This window comes from Osmia lignaria, chromosome 14 (genome assembly GCF_051020975.1).
Source record: "Osmia lignaria lignaria isolate PbOS001 chromosome 14, iyOsmLign1, whole genome shotgun sequence".
Taxonomy (NCBI): Eukaryota; Metazoa; Arthropoda; class Insecta; order Hymenoptera; family Megachilidae; genus Osmia; species Osmia lignaria.
The window spans coordinates 2,026,959-2,049,217 of NC_135045.1; the positions used below are offsets into that span (position 1 = coordinate 2,026,959).

The following is a 22,259-nucleotide window of genomic DNA, read 5'->3' on the forward strand; positions in this document are numbered from 1 at the left end:
CAGTCTAATCTCTCTTCTCTAAACGCTTTTTTCTTCGTTTCGCTCTTGATTTCATTTCATTCTCAATTAGAACCATTCTCTTCTAACCGATAGATTCGCTGCGATCAATGGAGACCTCTTTAACAGTGTATTAATTTTTTCTTTTAATTTTTTTTCTAATTTCTTTCTTTATCATAGAATCGAGTCTTGGAAGATTAGTTGATTTATGTTCATGTTATTTGCTTCTTTTTTCACCCTTATCTGTTGTTTTCAAGATTGATCTTTGCTGTCATGTCCTCTTCCGCCTATGTCTAATAGACAAATACTGTCTGGTCTTTGCTGATTTCAGTGTGGATACGCGACACTTCGGCGGACTTAACTATTCTGCATCGTATTCTTTTGTTTACTTCGCTCTTGATCAAATCACTCTCTCTCTTTCTTTCTCTCTCTCTCTCTCTCTCTCTCTCGATGAACACGAAATGGCACATCATTGAATTTGCGTGATCTCTAATTTCTCACTTTGCACCCTTTTATGACAAAATACTCTTCCGCGTTCTATCCAGTTTTCCATCTGTCTGCCTCATTTTTTCAGTTGGCTTCTTTCCTCTAATAGATGTGGCCTAATGATACACTACAATTAATCTTTCTTCTCTTGCTCGGTGTACGGTAACACGAGACGCGAAGTGCACGAGATTTTAATCGAAAAAAAGAGAAAGCGAATTTTTGTTTTTTTTTTTTTTTTATTTCTTCAATATCTATGATCTGTTTAGATTTTTATTAAAATCTTTTGTATAACCGCGCGCGATTACTCGTATACCGAGTATGGAAGAGTTTTAGAGAGTTCAGGGATGTTGGTGAATGCCTTTTTTTAAATACAAACTGCATAATCTTGCTACTGAAAGTTTCATTTCTTATAGAGTGTGAACTGTCTATGTTTATTTCGAATCCGTATGTTTTGAGTTCTCAAGGCGGAGGATTATGTTTCGAGCTTTGAAACGCCATTCAGGGCGTGGAATTGTGTAAAACGTGCATTTAATTATCTATGAACGATATATCGGTACTAGCAGTCGCCCGTAAGAATACACTTAATTTTAATGATCGTGTTACGACGGTACAAATAGAATTCACAAAAGAATATGGAATAGGACATATTCTTGAATTCTTTTCAATACGTACTAAATGTTACAATAAATGTTATTTGTATGTAGTTTTGCTGAGAAAAAAAATCGAGAATTCACGTACGTGACTTTTGTTCAGTATTAATAACATAATACATGGTGTCCACGATGATGTTCCAAATGAAAAAAGCTACTATGTCCTTCATTTCGATTCGATGAAAGAATAGTTATCTACACACCCGATCAACTTGATGAATGTTGCAACGAATGAAAGATGTTACTCTGTGAACTGTCCTGTCAAGAGAGATACTAGTCGTGATAGATGTTGTTGTTGCTGTCGCTGTTATTATTATTATTATTGTTGTTGTGATCGCTAGTTCTTGTCATTGATGTGTCACTATTTGATACACGTACGTTTTTGTTTCTTTTTATTACCTTGCTGACCGAGATCTCTTATTAGCGAGTCCCGTTAACAAGAGAACGTTCAAAGTGTCAGGGGTTGTACTTTGACGATTATACATGTTGCATGCCCGCCAGAAATTCATCGGTGAATGCCGTGTGTTTGGTATTTAATTTTCAATTTGTTTTCGGATAATGCTGGTCGGGTAGACAAATACGACAGCTCGTTTCAACGGTCAAGAAGCTCTAGCATGTCGTCGCTCGAGAATATCACCACGGAGACCATCAGCTGCCTTACATTTGCAGATTCTTATACGAGGAAAAGTGGTAAGATTTTTCGTTGACGTTGTTTAGAAATTAAACGATCAACGTTGTTTTTATTGATTTTTAATTAGATACCGTACCTGTGCCAACATTGTGGATCGGCACGTCTCTGGGGTCTATACAAACGGTGATATTTAATACACCACCGCGAGGGGAACGACATGCTCATCCGGTTGTTGTTTCAACGTGCAGTATGTGAAATTTACTATAGTTATTAATAATACAAATTTAATTTAATTAAGTAACTCGACGGGAAGAAAATTCTGCTTTGAGATTTTAAAAGATTAGTTTTCAGTGTTTAATGGAAAGCTTTATATCTTACAGATGGATCTACTTTCAAGCTGAAAGGATGTATCCTGTCGATATCTTTTCTGGATTGTAACGGTGCCCTAATTCCTTACTCCTTCGAGTCATGGAGAGATGACAGTGTGGAGAACAAAGATCGCAACAGTATGTTTCCTTTCTTAGTAAAATCACAATTAAAAATGTAGAATTTAATATCGAAAGGTAATTCGAATTTGCCACTGCGTAGACGATTTTTACAAATATTGCCTATTCGAGAGATAATCGTACTGTTTTCTGTTACAGAGAGTCAAGGTAAATGTACAAACAGCCGGATGTCGCCGTCAATGAACGCACAAGTAATTACAGGAGACGGTTTCGAGGATCGTCAGTTCGTTGTATTAGTATCCGAAAAACAAGCGAGGGTTGTTGCTCTTCCATCGCAGAATTGCTTGTACAGGCAACAGCTGGCTGAGACCCATATCGTGATCAAAGCAGAAATTACTACTTTGAAAGGTGTGTATTTTCGATACCTTTTTAACCAACAATTTTTTTTTCTTAACGTAACAGATCAATAGCTCTTAAATAAATGTCGATAGTAAAAGGGGATGATGAAATTATTTTATTTTTGTAATTCGGTAAAAATTTGCCATCGTCTAAGCGTATGGTAATTTGAATAAGGAAAAAGAAGTGTATTTTATTTTTCAGATAACGTTTGTCTGGTATGCTACGTTTCGAATGGACACATAGCGACGTACAGTTTACCAAGCCTGAGGTCACTGATAGACGTCGATTTCCTACCTCTGATAGATTTGAGGTAAGAAGAATAAGTTTTATCTTAAATTAGCTTCACGGCAAACTAATTATTATAATTGCACAGAAATATTTCGATGCACTATATTCTATTACAACACTATAACATTTTATACATTACTAAAAGTACCGTAAAAATCAGTTCATATTTACAAAATGACCGTTATTTTGATTGAAATTTTAATCAACAATTGTTGAATTATATTAATGATATAAAATATAGATCAATATTCTGATGAGAAACTAAAAATCTTCGGATCTATATTTTGTTAGAAATATAAAGATATTTTCTAACAAATGTTTGAAATATTTTCCGAAATTATTGTCAATCATCTGCAATGATTTACTACACTACAAAAGTATCATTTAATACTAAAAATATGTTTATTTCCATCAGCAGATGTATTATATTATTTGCACTAATATACCAGTTAAGCTAATTTTGTAGCACACATTGGCATGTGTTTTAATATATTGGTATATTAATTAGTATTTAAATTTCAACTTTTTGAATAACTTTATAAAACATTTTGCATATTTAATTACACTATTAATAGTTATTTACAATACCAATTAAAGTAAGTAGGCTTCCTCAAGGAAAATGGTGACGTTCTAAGCAGCCGACCTTTCCATTAGAGCTCATTAGGGCCTGATGATTAGGCGTTACGCGGGAGGATTTATATTCCTCTAAAATTTATAATATTTAATAATTAAAAATTATAGTATTTTTTTCTAAATCAATTTTAACATTAATAGCGTCAGAATTCAGATTATGAGAATTCCTGTTTCCTAATTTACGCCATTTTCCCTAAGGAAGCTTATTTTGCTCGATACTGTATTGTTGTAATTTCTGAAACTTGCATTTGAGTTCCAACGTAAAACCACTAATCAACGTTATATTGATTAATCGTAATATTAATCGTTATGAGTAAATATTTGAAAGTTATTACTTTTGAAAATGTTCGAGTTGAAGTTCTTAATTACTATTTTACAATTCAGTTGATAACATTTCTATGAATATAGAATATTGAATGATGTTACTTATTATTACTGAAACGATAACGAGCAATATCTTAACATCTGCAGCATGTAATTTCATCTTTCTTACAAGTAACGTGCATTCGTTAACCCTTAATACACTTATAGCATGTTATATGTAGTACTCTTTATATGAGCACTTTTATTGCACTATTTCTTCTATACATATGTTATATAGTATGCTATATTAAATTGACGGTTTCTCTTTTGAAAAATGAATACTAAATTTGCATCTTTCTGCGATATGCAATTTCTATTTTTCTTTCTATTGTTATTTCTAATATCATTCCATTATACACAGGATATAAAACTGACAAATGAAAAATTTGAAATTCTACATGCAAATATTTATTGAAAATCTACGATAAAATTTTGTTTGCACGAGTTTAAAATTTTTGAGAAACATCTTGATACTGTTTTAGAAATTAGTTTTAGTATTTCCATTTATTTGGTCAGTATTTTTATCAATTTATGATCAGTATTAAATTAAAATATTTGATTTCACTCTGTGCCTGTTTTGTCTATTTTGAATCATTAGAAAGTCACTTATAATTTAAATTCAATTTTTTAATATTTTTAACACATAATGCAAATTTATGGAATCTTGAATTAGAATTTTGCTAATCAGAGTATAAGTACATTCACGCTTCATCATTATATTTTTTTCAATTAAAAAATATTTTTTTTACAAGTTGTATCTGCAATATTATTCAATACATAATCTCGAGGTACATCGCCTTGTTAACAAATTTGATCAAATTCGGATTGTAGAAACTTATTTAAACATGAAAAGATTTGATGTTTTAAGGGTTAATGCTCATTACGCAAACTAAGAAATACGAAAAAAAAAAAAAAGAAAACTCTTTTTACTCGTGTATGGCTTAACGCTCACTTTTCTCCTGTCTCTGTAATCTCTAACAGTTTTCAGACTACAAAACATGGCATTGTAGACCCCATGTTGTCCATATGGGGTCATCAACTCTTTGTTAATGGCGATACCGAGCAGTAAGTGAGATCTATAAAGTACACCTCTCACAATTGTATTTTATACGATACATGCAATGCCTTCTCTACGTACATTTTAATTTCTTTCCAATAATAAATATATATCATTTCATTCCTCTCCTTGATCTTGTTATTAATTTCATAAAAGATATTTTAAAACCTCATTCAATCATTTGCTTTTACTTTATTATTACGCTTGTATACGCAAGTGCACATTCCTTGAATTTTAGTATTTTTCTCCTATTATACGTTTACACTTTCATGCAGATACTGCGAAGTAAGCATATATTGTAATAACATTTCTCGTATATTTTTTCCAGAATTGCAAAGACACTTTGCTTCAGCAATAAAGGCCACGGTCTGTATCTTTCATCCCCCACTGAGATTCAAAAGTTTTCCGTGTCCAGTGAATTCTGGTGAGTTGTACCGCAAAAATTTCATACCGCATACGTTTTTTATTTAGATATCATCATTGTAAAAACTTCTTGTTTATTAAATTTACTATATAACATTTAATTATTATTTTAATCGAACAAAGGAGGAAATCTACTGTCGCGTAAATTAAATGCATTTTATGAATAATTCATTCAATGTTTGAATTATCTATTTTAATTATATTTCCAGTGGAGAATTAACCGAAATGATGGGAGACCTGTTTATTGGCCACGATATGCCTGAACCACCCAAGGAAAGTTTCTTTAAGGGACTTTTTGGCGGAGGATCGCGAAGTCTCGACCGAGAAGAACTATGTAAGTCGTTTTATAAATATTAAAATCCCTTCACTTAAAATATGAACAGTAACAGCCTGTTCAATCCTGGGTCAATCGTCACACAAACTTACAAAACATATTAGTAGGAAGCCTTCACCGTCACCGAGCGACATCTGGCAGTAGTATAAGTCCGTGATTAAGCAGACGTACTCGAACGGCTAGGCCTACAATTTCTTGACCCTACCTATTATAGAATGTCTTAAAAAGATTTTTAAGACTTAAAACGATAAACAGATCTTATTAATAGGCGATCGAGCAAATTTGCCATAAAATGAAACATTGTATATTTGTATATTTCAGTCGGCGAGTCAAGTGGTCGAGCGTCTCGTACAATAGCGAAGCATATACCAGGTCCAAACGCCGGAGCGGAAGGTATTCGCGAACGCGTGACAACCGCTACAGGTGAAGTGAACATGGCCCATCAGATGGTCATGGAGCGAGGCGAGAAGCTTTCTCAATTGGAAGAACGAACGGCGCGTATGATGACCGAGGCAGAAGGCTTCTCGCAGTCTGCTCATGGATTAATGCTCAAGTACAAAGACAAGAAATGGTATCAGCTATGAGAACATCCCTGGAAATTTATCCATCTCTACTGTAATTTAGCGTTCACATTTCACCCGTGAGTTCTATCGTACTAACCGATACGGAGAAGAGTTAAAAAATTGTATCGCGAACTTTACACGCACACACAGGAAACATGTTACACGAGGAAAAAAAAAAAAATAAGAGGAAAGAGTGAGAGCTATGTTTGTTTGTGTACGTATGCGTCATTGAATAAAAATAGGGGAGATAAACTTTTACAAGCAGGTAATACACACGCACATCTTTGAACAAATTGAAGAAAAAGAAAAAAAATATATATGGAAGAAAAACTGTAGGAAAAATTCGTAAATATACACGTATATAAACACGAGTAAGATTAAGTACGCGCGATTTCTCAAACTGTAATAACAAACTTCTATTATAAACGGATAAAAAGAAACGAAAAAAAAAAAAAAAAAAAAAAAACACGACAAATGCTGCAATTGAAGTTCAATGAATTATGTTAGCAGACCTATAGTTGTATAAGATTTTAAGGAAGCAAAAGTTCTTAGGCAACAATAGAATCATTCAATTACAGTGTGAGTCAATACATGAAAACTATGTGTAAACAATTTGCCTTTTAATCGACGTTGCTCGTTAATCCATTCGGAAATGATGCAATGTTTGTCGTTAGAAGGCCGGGTAAACGTTGTTCCGAATGTATTGACAATAACCAAGACCGATAGCACACCGAATAAACGTCGGATACACAGTATAATATATAATTTATCCACGATAAGGGACTCGTCGAGCTCTTTATTATCGTCGTCGATGAACTGTATATTCGTTGTTACTAATTGTAGTTAACGCTAGACAATGCTATGTATATAAAGGAATACATGCAGTAGGAAATATTATACGTTGACAAAAGAGCTGTTTGTATAATATAACCTGTTGTAAGTTACGCTACTTCAGAGCCGTTGATGAATTCAATTGAATTCATGGCATCACGTATATTGTTAATTAATTCATATGAATTTATCATCGTCCTGAATCATCGTACTGCTTCCATAGCAATAACTGTATAGTTGATGTTAATGGTACTAATCCACCTGAGTTAAACAACACTATATTAAATGACGTGTCCTGCAGAGATTTAGATTGCGAATTTCGTCTCGAATTATGAGTTTCCTTGGACAATATAACGTAAATAATATTTTAACCACCGTCACACCCTTTCTGTCCCGAGAAAATATATTGTAATAGAAGATGAAAGATATAAATGAAGTTCCAACTGTGGATTCACGTTTAATCGTTTTCGATTGAGAAACCTACTGAATAAACAAAACATTGAAGTGAATAATTTTAAAGTGAAACAGAAAAGCGTCTTGCTATTCGATAAGAAATAAAAAGAGTATATATATATATATACACAAACACGGTATACATACTGTGCATTATAAAAGTATAATAACATAGAAAATGTTCTTCGAACGAACAAGTTGTTTACCGCTCTAACAATAGTATAGTAGTTGAATGTACGATAGTTGCAGCGACAAAGAAACTATGCAGAAAGATACATTACTATCTAAGTGTTTGATAATATAACATATTCTAACACTTGTTGTATAAAAAAAAAAAAATGTACCGTTTAGGTGATTCTGAATTGTTTATCATATCAAAGGGGTTGGGACGTGTTTGAAAGTAATTGATTGTAAGACACGAAAAGAGGGGATATTCCTTTTTGTTCAGCTTCTCCCGAATGAGAGATCAACATGTGAGAAAGTTGTACTTTCAATCGAATTATTTTCATACACTGTACAAATTAATCAGATGGTTCATTGTTTCCACTGATCAATTACCAAGGTACAAAAGAAGAAGTTGTTGTCGCTTATTTCGAGAAATGGAGCTCTGCTGTATGAGAATGTCTGCTGTAATTGTTTTTATAAACTCATACATCGTTACAGCTATTCGAAAAGCAAGAGTAAAAAAAAAAAAAAAAAAACAACAAAAAACAAAACAGGTTTTGCTGTATCCTTCGTTATCGAGTATTATTCATTGTCTATTCTGTCTAACGCTATTTTGACGCTGTGGCCTGAATCTGTAAATCTACTATTGTACATGAAATTTTGTCCTTAGATGCAGCGAATCTAATCTAATACTCTCGATTTATACTATTACTAATCTAGTACAATTCTTATTTTTCAAGAGATCTAATACCACGTTATTGTAAAACTACTGCCTCGAGGACAGATGTATCTTGGCTCCGATTAATAAATGAGTTTCAACTGAGCTCGAGCTTTTCGATGAATTTTATTCCATAAAATATAAATTATTTTGTTGAATAGCCAGTAGGATTAATATTTCATTAATATTTCATATTTCTGGGGCCCAGAAAGGAGTGACCCTACGATTGGAGGGGAGGGGGCCAAAATAATAAATTTTCTATTTTGACCCTACATCTGAATTCACATTCTTTTATATTTATTCTGTATGTCTTTTGCGGTAATATGCCAGTACCTACTGCATTTCATTTATTTTAAAAAGGTAAAGTAATTTTCTGTTTTATTATCTACCATCAGATGGTATTGAGAGTACCATTCTTTTGGGGATACTAGTTTTCTTTTTAAATCATACAATTTATTATTTATAAGACTGCCATAATGATAGTATCCTTTTTCTAGTATTTTAATTACAATTAAAAAAATAAAAAATTTTAATAATTTCTAATTTATTTTTATTTCATATCGCGTTCTGTCAAGATAAAAATGTTACTTAATTTGCCTCTCATTAATTACGTTTCATAACAGCACAAATATGATACAATAATTATGGGTGATGTTTTATAACCGTAAGAAAATTATTTATATATTCAATATCAAGAGTTAAATAATATTGCCGAAAAAAGGTACATATATGTGGTCAATCTCTCAAAAGTAGGCTACGAATACCGATCACGATTATACAATATACACTTGCAAATGGTAAAGTTACTTTCACCTTTTTTAATTGCATTAAAAAAAGGGAAAGTGGTATCCGGCGAAATAGCAAGGACACAATAATTTGGACCAAAATTTGGGAAAACCACGTCTACTCCGTTTAACGCGTTGTCTACTATAAGGGCCATCGATAACCGGCGCTTCAAATTTTCTATAATTAAATGATTAATAAAAACAAATTTTAAGCATCTCACCTAGATTTTTATTTTTCAAAAATAAAAGTACGTATCAAGAGTTAAATGAACTCCAATTAGGAAAATTAGATTGCTGGTATGATTAAGAGGTAAAAAATGGCGCTATCCTATAAGACAACATCCTTACATATCTAATGGGAAACGTAACAGGAGTACACATGGTCAAGTTGCATAATGAATGTTAATTTTTTACGCAACACCATTTGATTCTATCCTTTGGCACTTTACCGTATCGTTTCCAATTACGACATCTAATTATAAACGTTTAATTATCCTCGTCATATGAAACGTTCTATGTATATCATTATACCTACTTATTATTTATGCCATTCTTTATCATGAAATTTATCAAATAAAAACAAGGCATTAATTATAGAGTATTTGCTATCAAATGTACTAAAAAATTTTATGTCCTGCCCAAATTTATTTTACCTGCCCATTTTCGAAGAAAATCTTTCTGGTTACCGTCATTCATGTAGCACAATGTATCAAATATTGACATTTCGTTTTGCTTAATTATTCTACTTCCAATTATTCTTTTGACGTCAGTTTTTAGGGAATGTACGTAGAAAATATACAAACTGAATATCTGGGTATTCTCAAATGACTAACATTGCTCAGTCTGTAGTTGTGAATTAATTATAGAGGTATACATTTATTTTCATTTATTTAAAAAAATCTACTATCTCATATAGGGTATCAACAATCTAACATGAAAACTGTAATTTATTAATTTCAGCCCCCTTTCATATTTTAAATATTTGCAAAAATCTACAACAAAATTATTATTCATAAAATTCCAAAAGGGCCCCAATCATCCCTCGTACATCATAAAATGGTGTCTGGAAAAAAATCATCAGTGAGGATGTTAATGTCTCATTCAAAATGTAACATCGATTCCTCCATCACGAACGACAAAGAAATTGTCAGTAGATTATTTCTTAGTCAGCAAAATCGACTGTCCGGTCATTCATTTTGCGAAAGAGAATCCTACAAAAAAAGGAAGAGAAAAAACGAACAGACAAGGTTCGATGCACGTATGTGGACAGTCCTCAACACGTACGTTTTACCTGGTGTCCCTACCACCACTTTCTTTGGTCAGTTGGTGGGTACCGTGTTCTCGTTACCGTGGTCCACGCTGCACCGCTGTTCCACTATCTCCTCATTCACTTCGCGATTCGACAAGATCGAAGAACACGCGGATACCTGAACTCACCTTCAATCCTTCAGTAAACGGTCCGCCCGGCCGTAACCCTTATTCGTTAGTGCGCGGACTTCGATCAACACCATTTTAAGGAATCCAACATTCTACAGAATTTTGCAATGCGAAAGTGACAAACTTACTTCGTAAAACATCCATACGAGACACTAGTGGCCATTGTTTCATTTTACTTAAATTATTTATAAAAATAGTGTACGAGGGTGTAAGTCAGGAAAAATAGGAAGATAATGAAATTTTCAAGAAGTTACAAATTTTTGTAGAAAAATTGAAAATATTTTATATTGAAAAATTCATTTTTACCTAGAAGATACATTTTTACTTGGATAACTTTTTTTTATTTTTTGAATTAATGGTTCACCCTATTGGGTGATAAGAATCATTCATAATTGTATACTGTATAGAATTTTAAAAAGTAGGAAAAATCTAGGGGGTAAATATAAAGCAAGTAGTGCGGTGATTACCGGTTGACGAAGAACCTGACAGCTGACAGTAACGTGATAATCTCAGTTGGAACACGAAGAGGACGTGGAACCGTTGAAGAGGAAAGACCACCGTGGGATATTGTGATTAAGGAAAACGAGGATCGTAGTTCGAATAAAGTATCAGTCAAGAAAACTTAGTGCGTGTAGCACCTTGGTGATAGAGAAACTTGCCTGGCATGATTTTCTTTCTTCCATCCACTCACCTCCACGAAACTGTTTGTGTTACATAAAGACGGATTTTACTGGCCAGTTAATGAACCCGGTTGTGCGAGCATGTAGGGGACGTCTGTCGGCGATCTTACGTAAGTAAATATGAATTCTTATCTGAAAGTAGCGAAGAATGTGGACATTACGCAGGATCTAACGGAGAATACGATCGTAAGCGTAATATCTGACCCCTTCGGTGACGCTTGCTCTTATTACATTCTAAAGAGAAATATTCAATGTTCTTCGCGGACTCAATTAATATTAGGTATTATTTGTACTAATAGCAATATTAGTATTAGGCATATTAATATTGATTGGAACACGGCTCAGATAATATCAGAATTGAACATTATTACAAATAATCTTTTGATATAAATTTGGACCAGAATGAAAATAATCAAGAGTAAGAGATAAATCATTTGTTCGAATAAATTTTTATCTCGAATAAAAACTTATTCGAATAATTAAAAATTCAATTAGTTATTTGAAAATAATAGAAAAAATTCAAACTTTATTTCAAATAGAAACGTCTTTAAATTGGAAATTATTCGCTATTTGAAATATTTTGCTTTTATTCGAGATGTTTATTCAAAGATTTATAAATAAATTTTCATTCATAGAAAATTTATTTCTGATTTTTTAACGTTTTCATTTTATTCAAAATATGTATTAGAAGATTATTTGAAATAATGCCGAACTCTGGCTTATATTGCATTAAATTAATTATTACAATATTAGATGATATTAATATTGCAAGTATATTGTTCTGGACCATACGGGAATCCGTTACGTCCGCAGCAATCATGTTAATACCTTTCTCCCGGGTTGGGTAGATTTACTGATAACTATAGTGATAGAACTGCACCTGTTACCCCCGATTCGAACATGTTAAGGGTAGAAATGATTTAAGTTTGGGTACTCTATAAAGTTAAGTTATTAGCAAAACTTACTGTCAGTTCAATAACAATTTCTTTTTCTCCGGAAAATTTTCAACTATTTCAGTAAAACAGCTATAAATAATTTGCAACTTTTATGAGAACCTTATCAAAGTTGTAAAATCTATATTTCATAATTAGATAGAAAGTAAAAATTTCTTCTTTTTTTTTAAGTTCTGTAGACAGTAAATCAGCGTTAGAGATATAAGAAAGTTTCCATTATTTTTAGTTGAATTTATCATATTTTATAATTGTGATTTTCTCATTTCGAATTCACTAAGTATAATTTGCAATAAATATTGCCCAACTTTCCATTTGTAAATGTTCCGGCTACTCGCAGACGTTTTTTGTTTACTTTCAACAATTCCTTCTTCCGGATTTATGTTATTTTAACTGAAAATTAAAACAATGGTTTCGTAACCGGTACTTCATTTTCCTTTCATTACATTCATTAAATATCCGGATACATCTAAAGAAAATCTGATTAACTTTTTATTCATTCAGTATTGTTGCCAAGAAATGTACTTGGTTTTACAAAAATAGTATAATTAAATTATTTCTCAACGAGAATTTATAAAAATTTCAAAATTTTCAGAGTATAACAAAAGAAATTAAAAATATTTGTCCAGAAAGTTTATCTTTTCACACAGATACCATGAAATATTTAATAATTATAAAATTTACCTTTCTTTTAAATAAGAAACAATTGCTTTTGTTTTATTACAGTCACTTAAGCATACTTATTTTTACATTCATCTCTTTACCATTAAAACATTTCTCATTAAAATTTTAATTAAAAAGAAAAATGAAATTTTGGCCCGAGTTCGTGATACATCGCGTTAGACGCAACAGGTCGCGGCATAATGACCTTTCACCTTACCAACCACCGTAAAGTTCAAGTAAAATTTCTTTATGTTAACGAGGCGTGTAACTTTATTTCTAGGATGGTGTTAAACCGTATTTTTACGAACGTAGATAAAATGTGTTAATTCGAATAACAACGCTTTGGAATTTGTTAGATCATCATTAACGTGGCGCAAGCTCAAGGAATAGCTGAGTCATTTATTTCGAACGTATAAATCGTTGCGAAAAGATAGGCTTAGATAAGTTATTAAAAAAAAATGTATTTTAATATTTCACATTCGAGCTTACGTTTTATATCTTTTTTATAAATGCAATCTATAATTATATTTTGTGTAAAAGGGTAAAACATCAGGGGTGTAACATGAACTCTGAAATTGTCCTATTCATTTTGTATTGAAAGAATAAAAAATTTTCAAAATTTCAGATAAATTATATTATAATTTCTTTCTTTCTTATAATTATAATGCATTATAAAAATTTCTTATTGAATCAGAAACAAGAGTTAAAATTATTATACTATTTTAACATTGACCTTATAGAACAATTATGGAAGTAAACTTTTCCTTGCGATTGTCCCCTCAGAGGACAAGCTTGACGCTGTAATTACACGGTACGTTAACTTGAAATGTTGAAACTATTATTTAATATTTAGGGCAAGTTCAATTGTCTAGCAGTGATCAATCATTGCAGGACGATCGAATAATATTAATCATTGTTGAGCTACAATTAATGAATTTAAGGGGCTTATTTAAAACATTTCAAAATTTCTAAATTTCCATTACCAAAAATCTTTTATACTAATTCTACTAAAAATGATATGAGTTATAATTCCTTATTTCTGAATTCTACGAAAAAATAATTACGAAATTCTAAAATTTCTAAATTTCTAAGCCTACTCTAAAAGAAAACCCAAATTACGCCGATGCAGTTGAGGTATTTTGAGAAAAATGTGAAAGACTTTCATACATGTAGTCGAATTGTCTAGGATAAAACCAATTTGGAAGTAATAAGTGCAATCAAACTGCGTGATTCACTCTGAAACGCGTTTCGCAAAGATATAGCTTTCTCCTTATGAACGTAAAATTTTTTATGTGTCGAAATATGGTCAGCATATTTCGAAAATGGATTAGACAAATGTGGTTATTTTAATTTACGACCGTTTATACAAAAATTTACCAAGTATAGAGTTATTATCATGTGTGACGTGCATCCTTCTTGATGTATCATTATGAAAATTCTGATACTTAAACGAAGGTCTCACGATACTGAACACATAGGTGAAAAGTGTCTTTGAGAAAACGATTTCCGGATATCTCGATGTAGTTTAACTTGTTGTTAAAACCAGTTGGTATTTCTTTGAACGACCACGAACTTCGCTTCCGACCCGATGCTTTTTCCACAGCTAATCAAAGAACACAAGGATGAAGGAAATGATGCCATACCAATTCCGTTATTTCAGCTTTCTAATTTTTATTTTCCCTGCTCTGAATTATTTATATCACTGTATTTAACAACGCGCACTACTGTTAAATCAAAATTATGCTAATCAAGAAAAGTTACTTTCTTACAACTTGTCTTTATACGTGTATTTTTAAAACTGATTACACTTGTTAATGATACATAGATTATGTAGAGATAATGTAACCAGAAGGTGTGTAATTGATACTCGTTTTAAGATGGTTATCACTAAATAATTCATTTCAAGTAGAAATTTTTTTTCCCACTGTCACAAATATTAAATCTTAAGAGATTGAAAATTAAAGTAATTTAAGATATAAATTCAGCTAATGACATTGCTATTCAGTTAATTGGTAAGTAATAAGTAGTGATTTTATTAAAGAGCTTTTAATACATATATTTACAAATGAATTTTCTTTTGTATTTGCAATATGAATTTATAATAAAAATAAAATCAAAATTTTTTAATAGAATTCAAAATAAAATAACCACTTACGATTATAAATCAATAATTACGTTTAACTAGAATATCTTTTTTTTTAAGTTTTGAGTTTCTTCTTTCAATCAATTAATTTAAATAGCAATGGTACCAATAATTCACATAAATAATGGACGAAAAGTGATTAAGATTATTCTGAGTAGGGGAAGTGTTAAATGAACTGCTGGAACGCTAATTACCATGCACCAAGTGTATTACGTAGCTACGCGCTCTACTAATTCGAAGTAATCGAAATGTATTCATAAAACGATTGAAATAATTGATTTATCATGAATAATACAATATGCTTTCCATATATTTATAAAAGGAAATCTCGATCTTGGCCAGCATTGCAACGTAGATACAGCGAGAGTCGTGGTATTGAGGATACTTACGAAACGCGTTTGCTTTCTAGAAAAAGACCATTTTGTTTCCTATTGCAAACATACTAGAGATTAAATGAATTGCCCACTGATGAAACGGATCATCGATTATACAGGAATTTCCTAATATAAACGTTTCTGTCAAGGACATTTCAAGCCAGTGAATTCAAATGTATTTCGACAATTTGATTTATCATTGACGTATATATACGTTCTATCACTATATTTAGTATTAATAGCTGTAATACGTAAAAAGAAATGTTTTTTCCAATTTTTTTATCATCATAATATGGCAATACATTAAATTTTTAATTGATTTTTTCGCATAGTGTCATAAATATTCAATTTTTTTAAAGGGATGTTTTCACCCTTAAAACAAAGAAATAATAATTTCGACACTAATTTCACTTAAATTATATTTCTAAAAAATTTTCAATTTTGTTACATTTTCTAATTGCCTTCAATTTTTCCTTATTGGTTAAAATAAAATAATAGAATTAAGAAAAAATTGAAAGCAACGGGTTACTTCTAGTAATCAATACCCCCTTCTCCTACGTTTATTAATTTTTATTAAAGTGAGCTTAAACATTTTATTTGAATTTATTAACAGAATATCAATGAGTTCGTACTGCAACATCATCAGGCTCGACTTCTTGTCGCGTGACAATTTTCCACGTGACAAAAACACAAGTAACAGTACCAGCAAATCATTCTGTGAAAATTGCACAACGTTTTTCCTCAGTGTATTCAACTCTTCATAAATACCGTGAAACTAATCGATTACCATAACGTCACGTTTCTTTTCTGTAAACATTATATTGTAATTAAGCATGCAGTTACTACCTAAACATTCGAGTACAAGCTATTACTTAATAGTCTTTTGTTTTTTCCAACTTAAAAATATAATAACTGTGATTTTATTATAAGAATAGAAATATGAATACAATTTTCTATGAATTTATAATGTTTGTATTTTTCAATTCCATACTATATTTTATAATATTTAAGAATTAAAAATCATATTATTTTGTTTTTAAATCACTTTCTATATTTATATCATCAAAATTAAGATTTTAAGAATTCCTGCTTTCGTCATTTTCCTTAGGAAAACTCCATCTGATCGCGAGTGTACAAAAAGATGTCTATAGGATATGAAAAAGTATAAAAATAACGAGTCTGTGGTTTTGAGTAACAACCGCAAACGGGATAAACACTTTTGTGTTCCTCTTTTCCATAAACAGGTGGAATTCTCGTTTCAAAGCCTTTCTTTCTTTATATCTAGAATTTTTTACATAACGACTATGTCTTCTGCAAAAATTAATCTCCAGCAAAATATTAGCAGTTTGAATATAAAACATCGATTTTACGAAAACAAGTCAATCGTCTCTTGGTATTAAATAAAATTAATTTATTGCCTTTTCTTTGAGGTAGTAATACTGAAAATAACATAATTCAAACAAAGTAGATGAATAATTATGTAGATGTAGACGAATAAATTATTGAATAAATATGGTATTGTCTTTTTGTTGTCATATTATAATGAAGCTGAAGTTTTATTCATTTTTAAAGGCGTCTCGTGAAATCATTCATACGTCAGTATAATGTCAATAAATAGAATGATGAATGTTAAATAATTATTAAAAATGTTCATCATGCACTGATTAACTAGAGTTTTGTTACTTCTTTGACTAGCATTTATGTAGGTCGTAAGTAATGATAAACAGTACAGTGATTAATGAGTATTCAGAGCTGGCCACTAGAACAGCTATTAGAATACCTTACAATTGAATTAAAATTGTTCTACAAAGTTTTGCATAAAAAAAAGAATGTCAAAGTATTACCACTTGAACGATAATATAACATGGAACCTATTCAGTCACTTATACATATTTGCATACTTCCAGTACCCCATATGATTTCACCTCTTTCGGAAATGTCCAAAGATTGTGAAAGCATAATCTGGTTTAAGTTCTGGTTGCAATACAGTAGCAAATGTGCGTTGTATTTGTTTCTATCCCTTCCCTTCAACGACTAAATGGAAAGTCTACAATCACGATTCCCCTTCATAAATACAGGTGGCCTGTGAACTCTATGTCGAACAGTCCATTCGTCCTTGCGGTCATTATATTTCCGCACAGCTGGTTACTAACTGGGACACAATACGATTTCAGTGTATACAATAGCAATGATTTCGAATGAAAATTTATGATCACTTAGAAATTCTATTCTTTGCTTTTATTTGTTCATTTCTCGAAAGTTATTTATGTGTAGAGATTGTTCCCTTTCCATTTTATTTAAGAATAATTTAAATTGTACAACTTTCTCTTTATCATTACTTAAATTTCAATTTCAATGTTTAATTTTAGTCAAAAAATTCTTGACATAATTGTCACAAGCAAAATTAAATGGTACGGCCAGGCGCGAACTGGGATTTAAATTTTTACAGGAAGATTAGTGACGTGACGAGTCTTAGAATAGAAGTCTTAATTTTAATTAATTAGGCTCCGAATTCCTACTGGGCACCGGAAATTTCCCTCAACTCCCAATGGTTATTTCGCCCCTGAGGTCCAGGATTTTGGCACGGGGTGCCCTGTATGTTGCTCTATATATAGAAACTAATGGCAGTGGGAATTGTAAAATACCTAAGTAGAAATGATTTGGTATGCACGTATAAACACGTGCATATATGTATACGCATTTGTATGGCAACGCAATGCACGTTTTTAGCTGACATGGTTGGTCATTAAACATTTCCAAAGGCCTTGAAGCAATCTAACGTAACTCTTCTTTAATTTATTGACTTTTGCTAACTGCACCGCAATCTTATGTTACTTTTGCAGTATATTACCTTCGCGCTTGCCGGTACGAAGTGAAACTGTATTATGTTCAATATGATCAAATTCAATAATTATTCAATAACAAGAAATTAATTTTTTTTTTTTTAACTTGCGTTCTCACACGTTCAACATCTATCGTGAACGTATTCGAGAGACTATTAAAAGAATTACATGTATGATAGAAATGATTAAACTGTTATTGATAACGCATTTCTTGTGTTTTTTAATCACGCGTTAAAAAATAATTTAAGATAAATAGTGCGACTATAACGTTAATATATATTTGTAGAGCACGAGTTAAGGTGTATGAAAACAAAAGCAAAGAAAAATTAGAAGTATAAATAAGAAAATAGTTTTCAGAATAACATTCACGCTATATGGGAGTAATAAAGATGTTAGATTGAAAATTGAGAAGCAGGAATTGAAACCGGTTTAGAGGAAATGTAATTGTACGATGTACGTTTCAGAAGTGTGAGTTGATAAATTAATTCTCATTAATAATAGAAAATAATGCCAAGAGATCAGAATCGTATATTCGCTTAAGGAAGAGATTATATCTTTTGAAATCATAACATGAAGAATTGCAATGTGAAGCACATTTTCATGAAATGAATTATTTGATTTGAAACTAGAAATAAAATCGTATTTAATTATAATTAAGAATAATTAATTAATTTCAGCTACTCTTTTCTATACTTTTTAGTGAATTTTGTATTACAATTGAAGAATGCTCGAAATTTTTATTCTACTATTTTTTAAACATTATGATATTCAAAAGTAAAAATATATATTACTTTATTTCTTACAATGCGTGTGTAAAGTAAGTGATAAACGTTTCTGATAATGCATTCTACGCATTGAATTAGAATAGTGAGATTGTAGTTAGTTGAATAAATATCGTATGTATGTCAAATTTGAAGTTTCATTAACATTATTGCAGGCATAACAGAATGAGTTGTGACATTGACCGTGTATAATGCGAGCTATTCAGATGTGAATAAACTTGTGGTGTTATTAACCTCGGTGTCCTGCTTACCTATTGCTGTGGTTAAATCATTCTTACGTGTACTTACAATACATTCTTTCACAATTATTCATCACTTCATTCACTTTGACACCATGTTCAACAATAACTTACAAAGGAAAGAGAACTTTTTTTCTCAGACTCGTTCAAATTAACATAGAGGCGCACTTTCAATCTTTACTAATTCACTTTTTTATACTTTTATCTTAGACTATTTCAATTAATTTTTGGCATTTAAATACCAATCACTGTATATATATGCATTGTCAATCAATGAATATTTCAATTAGATAATCAAATTGAATTATGAAATAGGCACAATCAAGAAGGCTTTAATGATAATAATTACTTCTTACATATGACTTACTTAGAATGTAAAATACTAAGTAAAATATGCATATTATGACAATTATGTCTCTTATTGAAGATCTGATTTCTGTTTAATAATGTTTGATTAGAAATTTTTAGTGCCAACTTTCATAAGTCAGGGAAATCGCTATGGTGAAATCAATAATTTCGAAATTATACGGAAGACTGCACGAATTCTAATATTTCTATACCCGTCCATATTTGCCTTTTACTTGAAATTTAGGAAGGCTTATTTGCTTTTACATTCGGTATTTTACATACCATCAAATTATTTGATTTTCAAACTTTCCTTTTGACCTAATGATCCACATAAACTGTGGTAAATTTTTCTAATCGTAATATTTGCTTTTTAATTATTTAGCGTTTAATTCGTGGACGAAAATTGTTCAATTTAAAAAAAAAAATGAATACAAGTTAACAATCAAAGGTATTTAACACTGAAAGAATTAAAGTGATCTGTACTGTTTGATTCCAAATTCCATCTAAAAAAGTTGTCCAAAATTTCAATGGAAACGGTATTTGAACTTAATATTTGCTGAACAGCATTTTTCAGATTCTTCATTAATATTTAATGCTACATCAATATTCGTTTAACAGCACAAGAGACCGTATTTGTAAGGAGAGCTGTTATTTTTATATAATTAACAGTTATATAAAAAAAAAATGCATATACAAGAAATAGTTATAAATATTTTTCCAATTTGTCAATCACTATTTTCTTTTTTCTCCAATTTGTATTTTCATATAGTATTATATAAAAGAATTCTGTCTTTTTTGTTTTGTTAACAGGAATTGAAAATTGGTAAAACTACGGAAGTTGTAATATAAATAAATCCTAATAAAAGGAGAGAAATTATTTCCTTTAACTTGTTAATAAGAATTGAAAATCAGTGAAAATAAACAAAATTAATCTAAAATGTTTTGACGTAGTAAATGAAAGGCTTAGAAGGGAGGCCCCAGCAAAGTAGCTTTCTTTAGGCCTTAGTAAATTTTTAAAAAATTTCTCAAAAACTGAAAATGATAGGACAAAAACGAAATGCAAATTTTTAATTAATGCATAAGACACGTATAGTAGGTTTTGAAATACCGAAAAAGGAGAAAACAGAAATTTGTTGGACAGCGAAATTAAATACAGGTTTGAATAACTTGAAATGTAATGAAATAACTATATATACCATACTGCATCAGGACTTATACAATAATTACCAAAAACATTCTAAAGTGTTTAATTTACTAGACAACTTAAATCATAATTATTTAATAGATTATCTTATTAATTATGTGTCTGGTACTTTGTATAAACATGTCGTTAATGGTCCTGGCAAGATTTAGAAAGTCGTGTTCAATAATAAAATAGAAATGAATATTTGTATTTTACGTAAAGTATGTTTGACTGATTAACAGATTTTTCGAAGCTACACTTTCTATTTTTTTTCGCATACTCATAGTAGATTTTATCTTGTTTAACTTGAATGTAACACGAGGATATAAATAACATGAAAAATGTGATTTTCTTCAAGTTTGTTTACAATAGATCTATGAATAGCTTTCAAAATTTCAATTCATGTGCAAATGAAGCGTGATAAAAAGTGTAATGATTTCAATTAACATCGTTGTCACGATAATTCATGCAAGAGCACGTTTAGCAAAAACCATAAAGATTATTTTCTTCTTTCATTTTTTTAAGATGGAGTTTGCTTCTCTTTTTAATTAACACATTGGATTCGAAACTTTTCGAATTCCACCGTGGAATTTTGAAATTGTAATATTTGTATACCTAAGGGGGGAGATTCATTGATCATAACTAGATAAGACTCCTTATTGTTTTTAGATGCTAAGATTCTAATTCTAAGGTTTTAAAATTTCCAAATTCCAAAATTTCAAAATGCCAAAAATCCCAAATTCCAAAGTTCTAAAATTCTAAAATTCCAAAACTCAAAAATTTTAAGATCCTAAGGTTCTTTTCTAAAATTATAGAAATATTAAACACCTGACACTGTTAATGAATCTAAATTAGATCACTTTACAGAGCGTAGCTTTATCTCTTTCAGTTGCAACGTGTTAAAACAATTTCACAATTTAACTCATTCTAGAAATAGTCACCTTACGCTTACGTAACATAATGTGATATTATAGTATAATGAGTGAAATGGGCATTGCTACTTTCCCACACGCGAAACCATAAATATAGTACGTGAGTAAATACTAAGTACTCGTGTTAACGAGTAGTGAAAGTATAAGTGCTACTGGTTTCCCTTTATTTCTGCTTATTTTGAATTCCTTTGGCTGTTTTAGAATTTCATTTCACTCAACCTTTAACCTTGCTCTTATTACACGAACGCATTTTGGTCGAAATAACTTTCATTTATTATGAGGAAACTATTCTTTTTTCTCTTTCTTGTGAAATCGCACTTTTACCAAAAAAGTATCTTTAGTAGTCCGCGTATAGTATACTCGCGATCAAATCAGACTTCTCCAAAATAAATGATTATCTCCCAGGTTCTCACCTTTCTTCATGGGCATTTTCGGTAAGAATAACCCGAATAATGTTTCTCAA

At 30.9% G+C, this 22,259-nt stretch overlaps 2 protein-coding genes across 7 annotated transcripts in view; both read left to right on the forward strand.

Annotated features, from left to right (window-relative positions):
• Positions 1-8,270, forward strand: part of Tomosyn (syntaxin-binding protein tomosyn) — a 39,188-nt gene extending 30,918 nt beyond the window's left edge. For 4 of the 6 annotated variants that reach the window (XM_034331276.2, XM_034331273.2, XM_034331275.2 and 1 more), the window contains 9 exons: positions 1,707-1,823; positions 1,892-2,011; positions 2,145-2,270; positions 2,409-2,618; positions 2,811-2,919; positions 4,875-4,958; positions 5,279-5,374; positions 5,583-5,707; positions 6,029-8,270. In XM_034331276.2, coding sequence (XP_034187167.1) covers positions 1,707-1,823; positions 1,892-2,011; positions 2,145-2,270; positions 2,409-2,618; positions 2,811-2,919; positions 4,875-4,958; positions 5,279-5,374; positions 5,583-5,707; positions 6,029-6,291 — 1,250 coding nt within the window. In that variant the 3' untranslated portion in view covers positions 6,292-8,270. Of the gene's footprint in view, positions 1-1,697; positions 1,824-1,891; positions 2,012-2,144; positions 2,271-2,408; positions 2,619-2,810; positions 2,920-4,874; positions 4,959-5,278; positions 5,375-5,582; positions 5,708-6,028 lie in introns of all 6 variants that reach the window. The other 2 variants (XM_034331272.2, XM_034331274.2) reach the window with 2 other exon arrangements.
• A 2,311-nt stretch (positions 8,271-10,581) lies between these two features.
• Positions 10,582-22,259, forward strand: part of dsb (scavenger receptor class B member debris buster) — a 30,670-nt gene continuing 18,992 nt past the window's right edge. Inside the window, exon 1 of the mRNA XM_034330495.2 lies at positions 10,582-11,449. The gene's annotated coding sequence lies outside the window, so the exon portion shown is untranslated. The remainder of the gene's footprint in view (positions 11,450-22,259) is intronic.